The sequence below is a fragment of the Drosophila tropicalis genome, unplaced genomic scaffold (genome assembly GCF_018151085.1).
Source record: "Drosophila tropicalis isolate 14030-0801.00 unplaced genomic scaffold, ASM1815108v1 contig_562, whole genome shotgun sequence".
NCBI classification, from domain to species: Eukaryota; Metazoa; Arthropoda; class Insecta; order Diptera; family Drosophilidae; genus Drosophila; species Drosophila tropicalis.
Window position 1 is genome coordinate 650,708 of NW_027173037.1, and position 19,299 is coordinate 670,006.

Genomic DNA, 19,299 nt, shown 5'->3' on the forward strand with positions numbered 1-19,299 from the left:
TATATGAGATAAAAAAAAAAGAAACAAAATTGATTTGTTGTTGGAAAGAAAGGACAAAGATAAATAAAAAGCGAGCTTCAAAGTCTTTTCATCGATTTAACAATGAAAGATTTACTCAATATTGACTTGGACTTCTTCGATTGCAGAGCAATAACTAGAGTTTGTTTAATTAAGAGTGTCGATCAGAGATTTCTAAATGCTCAACTAGTAAATTTCGACCCACCCAATCGAAATGTTAATCAAAATTCAAGAGAAACCTTTGTCCTATGCCTGCCGCTGCACAAAATTCCAAGTATTGCATTTTTAGAATCAAAAGAACAAGAAAAGAACCAAAACCAGATCAAATCCAAATACTAAACTGGCCATCATCAAACGGAACACAACTGAGCCGGCCTATTATGAAGCCAGTCCTGAACTGTGGTGTGTGTGTGTGTGTTTGTGGGTTTTGGATTCTCTTACTCTCTCTCTTGGTGGTCAGTAAATGAAGTCATAAAATTTTCAGCGTGCCAAAGCCAAAAACCTTATTTTTTTGTTTGTTTGTTCCTTTGCTGTTGAATTGTACGGTAGGCCCAAAGCTGCCATTGATGATGGAGATGATGATGGGAGAAGAAAGAACGAGACGAAGGTCTGTTGCTGCTGCCGCTGCTCCACAATCACACGATCGCGAAGACAACAACGGCGGTGACTCCTTGAGATACAATGATACAATATTATTATGCTGGGCCAGTTTTCAGATTGAAATCAAAGTGTATCTCGGCTTGTGTCTGGAGAACAATTCAGCATTGTTTTGGGGCAATGGGGGGCCACCCAAAAAGTTATGATTAAGTTATGCTGCGATTCTAAAACCGAACAGAACACCATGGGAATGAGCAAATAGCCAAACCATGACTAAGCGTGACTTGAATGAAATGAATTATAGACTACTTGAATATCCTAAAAATACTTGCAGTGCTTTTAAAGTATTGGATTCTAACTAATCAAATCTTTCTAATAAAAAGAAGCTTAGTTACTGTTTTGACTTAAAATCTTTAAATTTCCCACTTTACAATAATAAACATTGAGTATTATTTATTACTTTATTAATATTTTTAACAAAAAATCAATGCAAATAACCAAAAATTTATTAAATTTGGTATATACAGAAACTCAAAGATGGGATTGTTTTAGTCTGGGATACCATTACGCTGAAGTATAGCCAATAATCGTTCGACTTCCTATCAATCATCATATACCTTGGAGGGTTTCTACAGTCTACGAAAACGTTGGAAACAGATTTGTCTTTGAAATATACAATTTTATGATACTTAGTGGATAGTGTATAAATAGAATCTTTATAAGGTACAAACATAATTCAATAGAATTATCAAAAATCATATAAATATTAAGGGTTAACATTAAAGTTGGCAGCGATTGGAAAAAGAATTCGGGATTCAAAACTTAAGGACGAATTTTCGTTGAAGGCTGATAGAGTAGAATGTCATAGAACTGTGTTTTACACACTCTGCTAGTTTATGACTGACTTGGTTTATGTTTTTGAAAAATTCGTAAAAAAAAGGATATTTAAATGATTTTAGATGTGTGCAAAAAAAGAGCCTCTAAACGCTTAAACAGATTTCAAGTGAAGATGAGTAAACTTTCTCACGGTTAAGCCACCTGACGCCTGGGACTGAGACTGAATCCCAGGCTCAGATTCTGTACGAAGCCTTATTCGGTCCCTTTCTCCTCTGGTGCTGCCTTCCTTGTATAATTTTCAATGAAGACATCTGTCAGCAAAAATGTTCAGCCGTTTTGTTTATGGCATTTAAAGCAAAGCTGATTTTTATTACCCTTAACAACAACAGGAACAACAGCAACATCAACAGCAACAGCAACAACTAAGGAAAGCCACACGCGACGTTGTCGTCCACATCATTGACACATCGTATGCAAATTAAAAGCGTCTCAAACTCGAAAACATCTCTGGCAAGTGAGGGGTGCGGTATTGAGGGGGGAAGGCTCATAAAATTGCTCGACGAGCCAAAAGGCAAGTCTTTTCGAGGTCAAAAGGACGCGTCCCATTCGACGCGATCTGTGGCATGAAAGCAGTTAAATGAAACACCGCAATCATTTTCTGCCCTTTATTTTTATTTTATTTATTTTTCTTTTTTTTGGTTTTAGCGACCGCCTCAGAGATTCTTTCTGTCTCTTTCTCCATGTTTTGCGCTCTCTCTCTCTTACTCTCACTCTGTGTTTGTTCGTTGGCTGGATGGTTAATCAGGCTCATTAGGTGGCCGCAGCTCATTTATATACAAAATTACGAACATGGCTCGCAGATTTTTGTGGTCTCTGTGTGTTTCTGCTGGAAATGTGATTAAGTTATTTTGCGGCAGAAAAGGACAGAGGACCCAAAGAATAAAGATGGGCAAAATGATGCAGCTGAAGGACAAGAGAGGCAAGAGGTGGTTTTGGTTGGGTAGACTTGCTTGAGATAGAGATACCCCACACACAGTGCTGTGGCATCGGTTTTCGAACGCTCCATTAACCGTAATTAAGGTATTCTTTTGCTTTCTTTTTGTTTCTCCGCTCATCCTTTTTTATTTCGGTTTGGCTTCGGTTTTGTTGGTTGTTTCTTTTTTCGTTTTATATTGGCTTTTACGGACCCTTGTTGTTGAAAACTTGAGACACGCACACTATCAACCCAGACACCAGGCTCAAGCACCACACACATCTTCATCTACGAAAGCCACCATGATGAGACATGGCCAAGACAAGTTGGGCAAAGAAGAGTCTCTACCTCCACCCCTCTCTCTCTTTCTTCCCTCTGTGTGGGGCAACTTGGACGTGCGTCTGATGGGCTGACAATGCTCACAATGCTGAAACTGCAAATGTCTACAGTTGAAAAAGTTTTGCAAATAAATAGAAAAATTCAAAATTTTTTACTCAAAATCGTCAAACGTTTCTTGGAATTTTCATACATCATCCCTAAAGCATGCTATGAAAAAAATTTATCAAAATTTCATCAGAGTTTTTGGGTTTGTCGAGATTAACAAGTAAAAAGTTATAGAAAGACACTCTTATAGTCAGATCCTAAAATGTGGAATCCTTCTCTAATGATTTGTGATATCCAAGTGCAAAGGACAAAGTAGAAACATTATTTAATATCATATATTTTACTTGATTTCAAGAATAACTTCTTCAAGAACAATGACATCCATTGCTAAATATATTTTTCTTATGCTTTTACGAAATTTTATTGTTAATTTTGAAAAAATTTCTCTCAGTGTATGTTGGTGAACATTTTGACCTCTTTGGTTATTATTTATGGAGCTATTAGTAAAGTGTGTGAACATATTTGCTTTTATAAAGCCAACACAAACACACCTAAAATACACACACACACACACACATCTATAGGGACACACACACACACACATTAAGACACACAGTCACACTCTTCTGGTTGGTAAAAGGACCGCACAAGGCTACAAATTGCCTTAAGCCGTGTGGCCGCTTTTCGTAGCTCTCCTTTTGCCTTTTGCTTAACCAAAAGTGATTTAATTTTTAGCCTCCAATTCTCAATCCATTGGCCACCAGAGGCCAAAACCAAAACCGAACAAAATCCAAGCAAAATAACAGAAACAAAAAAAAAAAAAAAAATACAGAAAAAAGAAGGATGAAAAAACAACGCCCCAGCGCCCAACTTGATGAGTTAATAGGAATCAAGTTACATTCCAGGCAAAAAAAAAATAAAAAACTTAGCCAAGTTTTGTGGACCCGATCCCGGGCCGCACATGGCGTGCTACATTTTTTATTGCCTCTGTTGCTCCTGCTGCTGTTGCTGCTGCTGCAATTCTGCTGGATGATGATGATGATGGGCCACTGGACAGGGACAGGGACAGAGACATGGACATGGTCGTTTGATGGCTGCTCCTACAACTGCTGCTGTTGTTTGTTGGCTTTTTGGACCATGTTAGTATTGACAGATTTAATTAACTCATCCCGCAGCTAAAGCAGACATTTTGTAGGCAGTTAGTTGGTTTTCCTTCTTTTTCTTTTTTTCTTTGCTTTTATATTTCACTTTTCGGTTTATCCTTCTGCCTGTTGATCACAAACATATATGTACGTATATATGTAGAAATATGTATGGATATGGCTGTGTATTCCTGGCAGACATCCGGTGTCGTATGTACGCTTGCACTCGGTATCTCTTTCGTTTGATAATTTCCGTTTTTCAACTTCAATGAACTTGGTACTGAGCGGTGCACAGTGGTTAAGATGTATAAAAAGTATGTATATATTCCTGATCAGCACGACTGTTGACCTGTCTGGATCAAAGTAAACTCACATGAAGGTCGGATTTAAAAAATTGGTTCAACATGCAATTTGGGACCATTAAGCTTGAAATTTTTATCCTTGTAATAGGTAGGGACATCTGGAAATCATATCATCATATGCTTATATTCCGCATAATAAAGATCGGATGGAAATTCAGGTCTGTACTAGCCAAAAGGGAACATATTTATAGGAAAGTAGTAACAGAAACACTTACAAGCATTAAGAAGGTCAAAGTTAGTCCTCCTAGTCCTCCTCTCTTCAAAGTGAATATTATTGGTTGGTTCAAGAATATCGATTCAATCTGTAAACACTTCTAGTCAATACTTAGCAATAATTGTTGAAGATTAGATTTCATTAGATTTCAACAATAAGTCAAATACAAAACGCTTTCGAATAAATTTTATTTTAATATAAGCAAATAATTTTATTTTGTGGTTTAGTAGACCACTGTGCTATCTGAATGAACTCCTGAAATTTTTTCTTAATTTTTGTGTGTGTTGTTTTTTTTTTCTGGTGTGGTTTTTGCTTTCTTGTGATCTATCAGAACGCATCTAAAACAAAAATCAAATGAGGCATGCAAAATGCCGCCAAAAGGTTCCACTCGAACCTCTTTTTCCTTTCTTACTCGGTTACTCAGTTTTGTGTGAAACAAAAGCCAAGCAACAAAAATTTGCGGCGCGTTTTGATCGAAAGTTGATTGAGGAGGAGCAAACCGAAAGTCTGCGACACAAAGTCTACCCAAGCCAACTCAGCCAACACTGGCAAGAACCAAGAGCCAGAGCGAGACCAAGAAGCAGGGCTAATCTGCACTTTTTTTCTTGGTTTTTGGTTGAGTTTTTTTGTGTTGGGCTTTTGGGGTTCAAGTTCAGAGCTTGTTAGCAAAAGAGCCTTTGTCTTTTCCACCAAAGACAATTAGTGGCTATGCGAAATTTGAATAAAGCGACATTTATTTGACAGCCCGTCAAGAGTCTGTCGGCAAATCTTTGAATAAACAGCCAAACAGATAAAAAAAAAAAAAAAACAAAAAACTAAACAAAAAAAAAAAAAAATTAAAAATTGTAAAAAGCAAGCAAGTTTGATTTCATGCGAATTTTTTTCCATTTTATTATTTGCATAAAGTGCAGTCATGTGGGAAAATATTTTTTTCTTGTCTCGAGGTAGCCAAAAAGAGTTGACTTTATGCCAAGTATATAGGCATTTTCCATGGAAAATTTTTTCAAAGACAACAAGTCGCCACTGCTGCAACAACAGCAACAACAACAAACAAATTATCGTTGCGGCAAGTAAACAAAATTAATTAAATGACATGAATTTGACGTGACAATGTTTTTTTTTTCTTTTTTTTCTTTTTGTTTGTTGTGTCTCTCTTTTAGTTTTACTTAGTTTTATTTGATTGCTCAACTTTTGCCGACATCGTTAGCATTGGAGTTTAGTTTTTAGTTTTTTTCTTTCTTCTTCGTCTCTTTCGCGAAGCTTCGTGCAACAACAGCAACAGCAACAACATCAGCAACGATGACGACTAGACATGCAGCAGACAATTGCTTGTGCAATTTGTTTTATTTTAAATATACTCTTCAACGAGGACAAGGTTAATTTGCTATGCGATTTGTTGATAGTAAATCAAATTTCATAAATCTATATGAAAGTTAGGATGCTTAACCTGTTGGATTGGGAGAAGTAAACAACTTTAGAAGAGAACCATTTCAAACTTCTTAATTTTTGTCCTAATGATTTAATATTTAGTTTTATGGTCTTAAAGTCAACTCAGATGTTGTAAGCTTTCTTCATGTGTTTTCACTTCATTTAGTTGTAATTCTCAACTAGTTTTAGCATTGAATATACGGCATAGCAATCTGAATTTCTGGCAAATTGTTCATCAAAGTCTGCTGATGATAGAACATTCCTAAGAGTAAGCTAAAGCCGAATAAAAAGAGGTTTAATATAAGAATAGTCCAACAATTTAAGAACATGCTTAGTAATTATATATGAAAGTATATTAATTTTTTTATTACATTATGTTTACATCTAATTTAGAGTCAAAGTTTGGGAAATTTCTGCTTTAAGTGTATTGGCAACTTCATACAGATGAAAATCTTGGTAACTTTCCTTTCTTGTTGCTGCCGTTTGATTTCTGCAATGCAAAATGTGTTTATACAAATTGTGGCAGGCATTTTGTTTTGCCACCAACCAAATATCCGTAGACTTGCCACAAATGTTAGCTAGGGGACTGCAATTAAAATGCATGTTCAAGTTTCTACTATTTTTTTGCTTCTCTTCGTTGTGGCAACAGGCAGCGCAAAGGCAACAGCAGTCGGCACTTGAAAGTTGTTGGCGTGTTTTTCTTATTTTGGCCAAATTAATATTTCTTGTTCATTAGTTTTATTTGCTTTAACTCTATATATACATACATACACAAACACACGTTCATGTGTGCGCTAATATTTCCTGCTTAGTAATTAAGTTTAGCTGCAGGTGCAACATTGCGTATGAGTAATATCAATATAGATGAATTCAAGTCTCCCCTCCCTCTCACACTCTCTCCAGCTCTCTGTCCCTGATTATTGATTTTGTCGAGGTTACCTGTTTTTTTTTGTCTCAATACATAGCACTTAATGCCAACACTTTTCATTTTTAATCATGAAAAATCGCCAAAGCGCTAATGAATAATAGCAACAACAGTCGCCCAAAGGAGCCAGGTTGTCGCCAAGTGTCGCTTTTTTTCTTATTTGTTTGTTTCTTTGGCTAATACTTTGAGATCCTGTTATTTATAAACACAAATCTAAAAGCGATGCCTTATAATAACAAGTTTTTGCATTACCACTTTTCAATGAAAATAAGACTGAAATATATCAACAAAGAAAACGAGAGCTAATCCATAACTAAAGCGAATTTTAATTGATTTAAAACTCAAATGGGTTAAATAGAAAATCCAACTGATAATTTTAACAAAAATAACTCGAATTAACTTTGAATAAACACATCTTTGCTTTGATAATTGTTTCCATAGAGCACTCCAAATAGGACTCAAAATTTGTGTTTTTAGTTTTAGGTCAGAAATGTTTTCTACAACTGATGTCTTATTATTAATTTTAGGTATAATTTCTATCTTCTCTGGTAGATTATAAGTACTTTTGCATATTTTGCTAAAACATTTTGTACCTGAAGAAAAAGAGAACGTGAGGATCGAAAATAGCTAACTTTGGATAAGAAATGGTATCATTGCCTAAATCTTCATCTGTGAAATCTGCTTACAATTACCTTTAAATTACAGTTTATTTAAAATTATGCTTTGCCTTTTGTTCTTGTAAGTGGATATTCATTATCCTTGAAATCTTTTGGCCTTAATTCGCAGTTGATGTGACTTGCAAACAAACAATGCTAATGTCTTTGAAAAGTGACTTAATTGTAGCTTGGCTAATGTAGTAATAATTAGTTAACAACCATTTCGAACCAGGTTTTATTTATTCAAAGCATATTTATAGATATTATGAAAAATACGGTTATTTAAGTAGCTCAATTTGATTTCTGATGTTTGTTTCCACCTTCTCCTGAATGGTTTATTCAAATAGATTTGCCAACTTTTCTAAAAAGCGTCTTTCATAGCAAAATGGTTATACTAATTTTTGTTTAGAAAATGAAAATCCTAAATTATGACTTTAATCACTGGCTAATTTCAGTGGCTCTGTCTCAAACTCTGTCTCTTATCATGTTTAACTTTAGCCCCATTGTCACAAATGTCACTTATTTACACCTTTTAACACACCTCAACTAAATCATAAATAATCATAATGACAATATAATAATATTTCCATGAATAAAGTCAACCGCAAAACCGCATAATACTTTGAATTTTTAATAGTGTAAATTGGGGGCGTGGCTTGTTGCCAAACCGACTGAGTTGGTATAACGCGTTTTGTGGCTTTAATTTACCATTAAGATATTATTTACATTTAGTCAAAGAGCTTTGACTTTTCATTTCTGTTTCCGTCAACTCAATTGGCCTGGTATGGCCTAGCCTTTTGATTACAGTTTAATTGCATTGACAATATGATTTGTATGCCAAATCAATGTCAATTTCTTATAGTCATAGTTATGGGCCCCGCCTACACCCTCACACTCTCACACTCTGACATACACACACACACTCACACGCATATTTGCCATAAAGTTTGCTGTCCAAGTCTTTTGTTCTCCCCTACTGAAATTCTATTTTTGCCCCATAACTGTCAAAGCTTAGTGACCCACTTGATTGGATATTTATGTATATATATGTTTTTGCGCATATATAAATAAAAACGCCATCAATTATTTAACTAAAAAGACAAAACAAAGTAACATATAAATATACAAATAAAAATCCATAAGCATTTGGAAATTTATGTTTTGCTCATATCGTTAAAACTTGACTTTGACTTGTTTAAAAAACGGCAAAACCAAATAAAAAAAAAAATAAAACACATCACACCATATTCTCCACACTAAGCAAATCCAACATTTATGGATAAAAAATTATAATTTGAATTGACTAAAAGTGAAATTTAAAATGCCAAATAAATAAAATTGATACTCTTACTTCAAAACTAAATTTTCAATTCTTAAAACTGTTTCCTACGATAATTTGGCATAAAAAATGCCATTATATAAAAATATCTCATTTTTCTATCAATGAATTTATTACCTTTTCTTCAATGCTTAAGCTTTCTTTATTTGGTCTCAGTTTTAGCTAGCTTTTCCAATGATATTACATATTTATTATGTTTATAAGTCATTTAAGTTTTATTTTAAAATAAGTTTAATAAGAACAGTTTAAATAAACATGGATCCTTTGGTTTGCTGTTCTATTAGATGCTTCTTGTTGTTTAGTTTCTTTGCCGTGTTTTGGATCAGTGCATTGTTTCCTCAAGTTGTTCAGACTACTGGTGGCTTCCTGTTTGCTAGAATTATTGGCAAATGGATTCATTTGCTATTCCATCAGTAAAGTTTATTTAAAAGTTAAATCAATGTATGTACTACATTGCCAAAGCCGACTTCGTAAAGATCAGAGATCGTAATATTTTTAACACAAATCAATGACCCTACAACTAACAATAAGTCTTAGCAAGAGTTATAGTTGTAACGCCTTTCTTTTCCTTTCAATTTACAAGTGAGAACTTACATCACTTGGAACGAGAACTCATATTTTCAAATCTGAATGAGTGTATGAGCTGAACTCTATTCAGGAACTTATTTGTCAAGCACCCGTTTCATTTGTTTTCAGAGTTCTTTTAGCTTACTTTAGAGTTCATAGTTCATATACATTCAATCTCTATCAAATTTATGTGAGATCATTATCTTATGATCGCAAATATATGTAAAAGTATAACAAATTTTTCATTATCAAGTATATGTATACTCATAAATGTAAATAAAAAAGATTCGAAATATTAGGCAATGATAAAAATTTTAAAATTTTAGTTTTACATTACCGATTATTTAATGCTAAAACTAAAATATATATATATATACATTTTTCATTTCAAAGAAATATCTTTCAATTTTTTAGTTAACAGACAAATAAATGTATTAAGCCGAAAAGCTACAGAACCTGACTGAATAGAAGATCAAGAGCTTGTGAAGAGAGCCAGGAATAAGTCTCCTTATAAGTTAGAGTCAAAAAAAAGGAAGGAATTAAGACAAGCTAGAAGTAAGAAATGTAAATTCCGTACTTTTGCCCCAGACAATTGAAGCCCCAAAGAAGAGATTCTACTCTAGCTTAGTTTCCGGCACAAATCTTTAGGCGGCAAGTTTAAAAATAAACTTCTACAATAATATTTTAGATTTCGCTGAAATCATAACTACACATTCAGCTCAAGCTCGTACTATGAATACAAATTATTGTATATAAAGAGGAGGGAAAAGTAGAAACAACAAAACGAATAAACAACTAAAAAGCAAAAACAACAACAGCAAATCAGCTTTAACAAACAACCAACCAGACAATTTGGCTCCACAGATGCTGCCGCTGTTGCCGTTGTTGCTGCTGTCGCAGTTGATGATCATTTGTCACACCCAGCGGCAGCAGCACCCAAAAACAGATAATAATAATAATACAAATAAAAAAAAAAAAAAAAAAAAAAAAACAGACACACACAAAGCTGGCGAAATTTTTAAGCGATGACAGCAGCCCAGCGTAGGGAGAAGTCAGTGGAAACCAAAAGAAAAAAGGTGGATAAGGGGGGTGCGGCTTTTGGCAACGGCCAGTGATCAGGGGAGTGGAGGTGGACAACAGGGGAGAGAGAGAGAGAGAGATCTCTTGAGTTTCAGTTTCGGACACACGCTTAAGCAGCTTAAACGCTTTTCAAAGTCAAAGCCTTGGGTAGCTAACAACGATCACTGCGAAGCGTTCGACGTTCGACGCTCGACACACGCCTTTTGTTTATTTAGCAACCGCAATAACAACAACAACAACCACGAAAACAACAGCAACACCAAAAACAACAGCAACAGAGCAATAAAATCAAATATAAGCAGACCGTGCGGCAGCCAGAAACAGCAACACTAAGCTTTATTTATTAATAATAAAAAGAATTATTAAGACAGGCTCCCCACACACACACACACACTCCAATATACACACACACACACACATGAACATTTACAGTCACACTCGTTTAAACAAAAGTTTTGACATTTTCCAAATTTATGCTAGACGTTGTGGGGCCCGCCAATTCTTATTGTTTTTTACTGATTTTATACCCTCTACTCATAGGGCAAAAGGTTATATTGGGTTCTTCAAAATCTCTCAAACCCATACCAAACGAAATTATGACAAAATTTATATCATTTTTAGTAGACCAAACGTTATATTTTTAAAAACAGAAACATCTAGATCAGCCGCTGATCCTTATAGCAATAGAAACAGCCATCAACATTTATGGCACAAGATCCTCAGTGCAATGTATAGATAGAATATTGACAACTATAGAGGGTATGATGTTGGCGAACTTCCTATTGCAGGCAAATTTTTAAAACAACATTCGAGTGCAATTGTAATCGATACTTGGATATATGTATTCACCCTGGGCGATCGATTTAAAATCAACAAATACGTTTTATTTTTGGCGACAATTTGTCTGGCGCTTGATCAAAGACAATAAAGACATATTGAAAGCCTAGAAACCTTGAAATTTCCGACTTTAAAAATAGATATAAACAGAAGTGTAGAAGGCAAAACAATTCAATTCTTTGTAAATAGGACACGGAGAATGTAAGTTGTCGGTTTATAGTCATTGAAGTGGCCGAAATTCGTTGGAAAATTGATATTTTCTGTAAGTGTATACAAGAAGTTTGCATTCCTGAGTTATTTATACACAAATTTGAAATGATAATTCACACTTTTAAGTAATCGACAATAGACCTATCCATGTTTTTCCAAATCCTAAAGGTAAAATGCATATTTTCCCACAACCTTGATTGAGATACTATTGCCAACTGACTTGTAATAGAAAGTACTTTCAATTGGCAAATGAGATTAGATCCCATCTGACCTCGGTAAAGCAAAAAACAAAAAAGTTGCCATAACAATGAGTTTCTAACTTGGCCACACAGGGCGTTCTGAAGCAATAAGGAAACCAACGCCCACAACTTTTCCACATCCCAAGGCAAGTTCAAGTGCAGAGCAAGAAACAACAGCTAAAAAAACAAAACGGAAAACAAATACAAAAAAAGGCAAGAAAAGAAAAAAAAAAAGCAAAACAAAACAAAAACCATTCATCAGTCATAAAAACAAATTTCCATAAAATTTTATGAGGCAACTTGGACTTGGCGTCATAGTCGACACTGAGTTGAAGCACAGCAAACAGTCTTAACCGAGTCGAAAAGCCACTAAATCAATGTGCAACAATTAATGTTAATGTTTAATAAAATGTTGAATATATTGCTTATATGTATGTAGAGTTGTTCCTATTAAAGCTCGCACGTTTTAGTAATATGTCAAATCAAAACTAACGCGCACTCTCCGCACTGCATTTGCAATTAGTTAACAATACAAAAACAACAACAGCAACGACTACAACAACAACATCACTCAGAATCTAACAAAATGCAACCGCAAATTAAATTGCTAACAAATTACAAAACAATTAGAAGGCATTCCAAAAATGGCAGCCCACGACTGGAAAAAATGTCAAGATGCGCCAAGCATTTTAACTAATTTCAAGTGGAATGAATCAAAATGTCAAAAGATAAATACTCTAACTTAATACATACAATCATATAATTCGAAAGGGTAGAAGATTATAACAAACAATATTTTGGTTAGTGTTATCTTCTAGTATTAAGATGTATGTGGAAAAGAAACTCCCGATTTGTTGGATTATATAAAACCATCGAAAAAGTTTGTTAATACAGTAGAAAATCTATCAAGTTTTTAGTTTTTCAAATGTGTTATTCAAAGACTGATAAAAAATCAACTTCAATAGATTGAAATATATTCAAAAATTAAGTCATAAATGAGTTGTTTCCAATGCTTATAAACTTAAAACTTCTACGACCTTAAAGGAATAATCTGAACAAATTTTTGTCTCGGAGTTGGTTATCTAAGAAATTATAACTAAAATGTATTTGAACATTTATATTTGAAATACTTATTCTTTTAATGAAATAAAATAATTTGTTAGGGGAGTCTTTTGAATGGACCCATTTAAGCCCGTTATTAGTTATAAAAGAGTACTCACCCATGGATTTAGTAATACTCAAAAGAAAATTACAAGAATTACGTTAATATTAAGGTATTTCCAATTGGTTGCAAATCCTATGTTAAGAGTCTCCAAATCTCCTCTGAGATTAACAAATTCAACTAAAAAACAACATATACCCCACATTGATTAGGGTAAAGAACATATTTGCGGCAAATGTAGACAAGATTTGCATTTTGTTAACAAGTTTGTATTAATTTGACAGCTGCAATTTCAATTGCCTTTGCCTTATTCTATTTCTGTCTCTTTATTTTTTCAAAAATGTATTTATTTATATTTTTTTCTTTTTGATGGCTTTACCGAAATTGGCCTTCAAAAAAATGCTTTACGAAACGAAAAAATGTCGATTAATTCTAACAAGTTACTTAGGTGGTCTGTTGCCTGGCAATTGTTGGCTCACGTTTTCCCAACTCATGTCGTTGAGCGGCATGAAAATATTTCAAATAGTTTTCTAATAGACATATGCATGAATGAAATTGTTTTTCCCATTATGGTGAGCGATTGGTTTTTGTTTTTTTGAAAAATGAAAACTGCATTTCATGCCCATAAGTGATTAAAGTAGCGATCAAAAATGCCAAGTGTCAGATTGGAGAAGATGTTGTTGTTGCTACTTTTGTTCTGAGAATTGAAACCAAAAAAAGAAAAAAAAAAAAAAAAAAAACAAATTGTAATTAGCTGTAAAACTGTTTTCAAGCTTGATTTTCTTCATTCATAAAAATCGAAATTATATTATTTATACGTTTCGTTAATGGTTTAATATCGGTTCTGATCATTAAAAGTTGCAGCTTATCAGTTCAATAATCAGCTGAAGCCAGAGTCACAATGAATAAATGTATGAGTAAATACATATGTATATATATATGTATGTATATTGGTCTCGGTTGATTTTCTCATCGTTTTTTTGATTTTGTTGTTGTTCCTCAAAAGACAATAAAGTTCAGAAATGTTTAACAACTTCTTCATGTTTGATTCGGAGTTGGAGCCATAAACTTGAACTTGATTGGGTTGATTGGGATGGGTTGAGCAAATACAATGGCTGTTTGATGTCAAAGCTTATCTAATTTTTATCTCTGCTTTCTAACTCAAAAGTAGTTTTCACCTCCTCAGCCTCTGCTCCCGGTTGCTCTTCATCTCCATCTCTCTCCCTCTCTCTTTCTCTCAGTTTTGACTAATTAATTAATATTTTATGAAACAAAAAGAGCAGCGGGAGATGTGAGTAGAAGAACTTGAACATTTTTTTTTTTTAGATATAGGATTTATTTGGCAGTGAGAGGAATTTCGGGTGATGATATCATGATACATATGTATGTGTATGTGTATGTGTATGGCGTATGATCCAAGCGAAGGGGGTCGCAGCAGGTGTTTATTCCTATACCCACACCTCAACCCACTTTACCCCATCACCTCCTCTCCATCATCATCATCATCATCGTCGTCGTCATCAACAACAACATCTTCTACATCATCATCATTATCATCATCATCTGCTTCTTTCTCTTTGTGTGAGTTTTGTGTAGCAGCAGCTCTACGCAGCATGCTATAAAATGTTTTTTGCTTAATAAATAAAAAAATTAATTTTTATGAAACGTGTTTAAAACAAACAACAAAGATTGATTGGCCAGATAAGATATGTATATAGACACGCACACATGCATACACCTAAATGCTTATCAAAGAAATGTGCCAGCATGTGTCTTGAGCGTTTTTTTCTCTCTCTCTCTCTCTCTTTTTTCCTTTGCCTTTTCAAGTTTTTTGTCTCAGTCTTTTGTTTTTTCTTCTCCTTTTTTTGTGTTGCCAACGTCGCAACATTTGGCGCTGTGTTGTCTACGACAGCAACTTCGTGAGCATCATCGTTCCCGGCTAAAAATATATGTCCAACAACAACAACAACAACTACTTGATTCGTATACGCCTTGCAATTTAGACTTAACTAAGATAGTTTCTCACTAGACAACAAATGTTTGAAATAAATAGACATTGAAGATGCCTTCATAGGAAATTTTGAGGAAATTTCGAAAAGTCACCGTTAGATACATTGTTAGTCATTAAAGAAGTTTGCAAAGATGGCAAACATTCTATCGACCTATTAGAAACTGAAGTCATAGATGAAAGTTATTTTCTATGTTGTTCGTTTTGTCGTTGCTTCAGACCTTTACTATGTTGGCTACTGTAAAGTTAATATGTATACAATATAAATGAAATATTTATACTTATTTTTCTCACTCTCTTATTGTTTGTGTGCATTTTGCGATTTGCCTTTGATAAATTAACCGACAATTACCGATTACACAGTGTCACACCCAGACATCATGTATATTTGTATGTATTTATATGCATATTTATACACGTAATCATAGGTATGTATGAGTATGTTCAATATATATTGCTTGTCAATAGTTGATTTTATTGTTGCTGTTATTGTCGATTGTTTATTTGTTTAGCTAATGGATTTATTTGGTAAACAGCTGTCGCATGCTTTCACATTTGTCAAAAGTATATACAGATCGAAATTAATATATATTTATACTCTTACGAAAGGTAATATAGCTCGATAAACAGATAAGTGGATTGTAAAGCCATAAAAGAACAATCGCAATTATGTAAACTTGATGCTGTAATACGATTTCTTAGCTAAATTTGTAATGTTAATGGAATAACTACCGAATTACGACCTACGATTGATTTAGATGAAGCAACCCACAGTCCCCGGAGTTATGACTTTATTTGTCATTGATTCTTTTAGAATCAAGTTATGATTATCAGACATATACTCTTCTTCATATCCACTTACATTTCTAAGACTAGATCTACATAGATTTCCACATACATACATGTATCTATGTAATATCACTTATACGACGCTTTAACCCATAAACATATAATGATTTTTTATAGGTCAACAAAAGTGAGCTACATAGGTTGAAAAACTGGCGAAACCCCTATATTTACACTTTATATTAATGATATGCCATAACTCTCAGACCTTTTGCTCAAAGTCTCAGTGAAGAACACTTATTTCGCGACAGTGTGAAACGGTTAACAGTTATTTGCGAGCTATGATATGAAGTCATTCCCTTACATTCTAGAGGTCATCAGGGGTATGATCATTACGACAGAACAAACATCACATTTGAACGTATTAATTAACGGAAGTAGAGATATTTAATCGATTCAAAACAATGTTGCATTCACTTTATTCTACTCTCTATTTTAGACTCATTTTAAGGCAAAATAAATGGTATTTATTTGATGTTTATTAAATATTTTAAATGCCAAAAATGTCTATTTTAATTTGGTATTAGCGTTGACTTAAATTTTCAGATTTGAGAATAAATTTCTCGATATACTTTCTACCATCGATTTAGAAAATAAAATATGTCTACAAAATTTTTAAAAAACTCGTAACAAGATAATTTATTTCTTGACACAAAAAAATAATTGTTACTTGCAAAAAATTGGAATTTGTTAGAATATGAGAGAAAATTTATTGCAAAACAGGGTATCGCCAAGTCAATTACTATTCAAATGTTAAATGATTTCACCATAAACCTTCTTTATTACCATAGACTTTGCTACTTATCTCTTATCGACCTAATGGGACGATTGAGGGTCGCACGCTTTCAAACATTTTTTAATAATACAAAAATGAATTTAACTTATTATTTATTGGGATAGGTAAGACAACTAAAAATTTTAGATTAAATTTTGAATATTTTTTCGTTTGTTTAATAGATAAGATTTCTAGGCGTAGCTAGCTTTCTGCGACAATTTGACGGGAACTCCACCTTTAGCCATGAGGGGAACACCGTGATTTGCAAATTCAATTTCACGCTTCTCCGGAAGCGTTTCAACGTTGTAGTTCATGAGAATTTTAACCAATGCAATTTTGGCATTCACCTTTCCCATTCGGGCAGCTACATATGTAGTTTGAAAGGGAAAATGAATGAATAAAAATCGTTAAACTTAAAATATAACAACTTACCAATACATTGTCGAGGTCCTTCGCCGAAAGGCATATAGGCAGCTGGATTGTGGTTCATATGCTCCTCGGTAAAACGTTCGGGAAAGTATCTTAGAGGATCTGGAAAGTATTCCTCATCGCGATGTAAACCAATCAATGAAATTATAATGGGTGTGCCTTGTTTAATAATCAATTGGCTTCCGGGTACTACATAATCCTTTGTACACTCGCGATTAAGCAGAGGGAGAGCGGGATATTTACGAGCGGTTTCTGTAAGAGGTTTTCTTTAGATAATTCAATCCATCATTATCCAAATGACCTACCTTTGAGACAAAGTTCCAGATATTGCATATCCTGTATGGCATCATAGCTCAATTTTCCATCATGCTTCTCAAGCGTGCTTTGTATATTCTCCTGAGCCTTGGCTAAAACGTCAGGGTTTTGGGCCATCTCGTAGAGAGTAAAAGCTGCCGTTGATGCAGTGGTCTCATAGCCGGCTACGAAGAACAGGAATAGTTGTCCAGCGATAAGATCATTTGTAAGCGTTTTAAGGTAGTTAGATTGATTCTTTTCGGCCGTCCACATGTTGTCGTCACTACTGATTGATCCCGAGTTGCGTAATTGTAGGAGCAACTGCAGCATATCACGCCTAGTCACATTGTTTTGTTCTCTGAAAGCGATAGTTCGGTTCACTAGTTCCCTCATGTCTTCTAGAGATTCTTGTTTCCAACCAATCGCCACGAAAAACTCTTCCAATCTGTTTTAAACGTTTTAGTTGTAGCTTTATTAAATCTTTCCTGGCATATTATACTCACTTAGGATATAAAAATGATGAAGTTCCTCGAATAATGTCTTTAAAAATTGGCCTATTTACTGTTTTGCTTATGGAATAGAATTCATTCTTTGGTTCTGCAAAACTGTCCACATCTAGGCCGAAAATCGTTGATCCTATTATATCAATGGCATAGCTAATATGTGATACATTAGTATATTATATTATAATGTATATTTTATAAGTAATACTCACGTGGACATTAACTTCTTGATATCGATTTCCTTGGTGCCTTCTCCATGGAGCTTCGCATTTAAATGAGCTACCAATTTATCTCCCACGGCTTCGGAAGTGGAAAACATTGCTTTTAACTTTCCCGAGGTAAATGAGGGGCTTAATTTTTGCCGCATTGTCTTCCAATCAATACCCTTTAAAGCGAAAAGACCCGCTGACATGGGATCTTTCTTTTCATCCACATAAACTCCACGATTGTGGAAACTAGCGAAGTCCTTAACCAACATATCATGAGCCAACTGGGCATCACGTACTAATAAAGCGGGTCGTAGACTGAGATAAATTCCTACCAAAGGATTTTTGTTGGACAGATACATGTCATAGATGGCCATTCCGAAGGACCTTTTACCACGACATACTGCATCCAAGGCTCCAAAGGGTATGCTAGTGCCAGTTGAAGGAAATCCTTCACGTTCCCAGTAGCTAAATGCCCATTTCAGATAGACATAGAGCAAACTAAATGCCGTTATCACGAGAAAAATAAAAATCATTTCAGTATTTACAGAACGAGTGCACACTTTGACTGCTAATTGCATAGCTTGCAAATGACTATTAACCGTTTTTTTCCTTACGCTCTGTTCGCGAGAACAACCGAAAAAAAATCATACTTTCTCGCTCTCGCTCTGAGCAAGACCCTTTGGTTGTTTTCGATTCGGTTTTCGGTTGAGCGCTAACAGTTGAGCAATTTGCTTATCGGTCTTTGAGTGAACAGCGCGTAAAGAGTGAAACGATTCACGCTCACACAGTGAGGCTCACCAAAAGACCGATTGACTGAAAAACTCAACGCAAACGGTCTTTTCAACTATTTGTCTTCTTTTCGATGCACAGTGGTACGTTGTGTAAAATTGCAACATTAAATTTCACTTTAGATCTTCTTGAAAAAATTGTATGTATTTCAGACTAATTTTTTGTTTAGAACAGGAATAGTTTTATTTTTTTAAGTATTTTAAAAAGTATTTTAAAAAAAAAGTTAAAATCACTGTGCTCAATCGAAATTCACAAAGCAAATTGACGCATAAAACCCACGAAACTTGACATACACACATATGTACATGCGCAAAAGACTTTTTGAATCGTCGTTCAGAAGCAAACGGTCTCGGAATGAGCAGAGCAAAAGAGAACAGAAAAAAGTGCTCTTCGACTGAGCGCGAGCAAAATTTATTTACGAACAATCCAATCGGTTGCTCTCAGACCTTTTGCTCAAAGTCTCAGTGAAGAACACT

At 34.4% G+C, this 19,299-nt stretch overlaps 1 protein-coding gene across 1 annotated transcript; it reads right to left on the reverse strand.

Moving 5' to 3' along the window:
• Nucleotides 1-16,695: 16,695 nt before the first annotated feature.
• On the reverse strand, nucleotides 16,696-18,626 carry LOC137575069 (probable cytochrome P450 6d5). Its single transcript, XM_068287468.1, has 5 exons — nucleotides 18,038-18,626; nucleotides 17,826-17,978; nucleotides 17,334-17,767; nucleotides 17,032-17,280; nucleotides 16,696-16,963 (listed from the first exon to the last, which is right to left on the reverse strand). Exons 1-5 carry the CDS (start codon nucleotides 18,610-18,612, stop codon nucleotides 16,791-16,793), a joined length of 1,584 nt encoding a protein of 527 aa, XP_068143569.1. The 5' UTR covers nucleotides 18,613-18,626; the 3' UTR covers nucleotides 16,696-16,790.
• Between the last annotated feature and the right edge of the window lie 673 nt (nucleotides 18,627-19,299).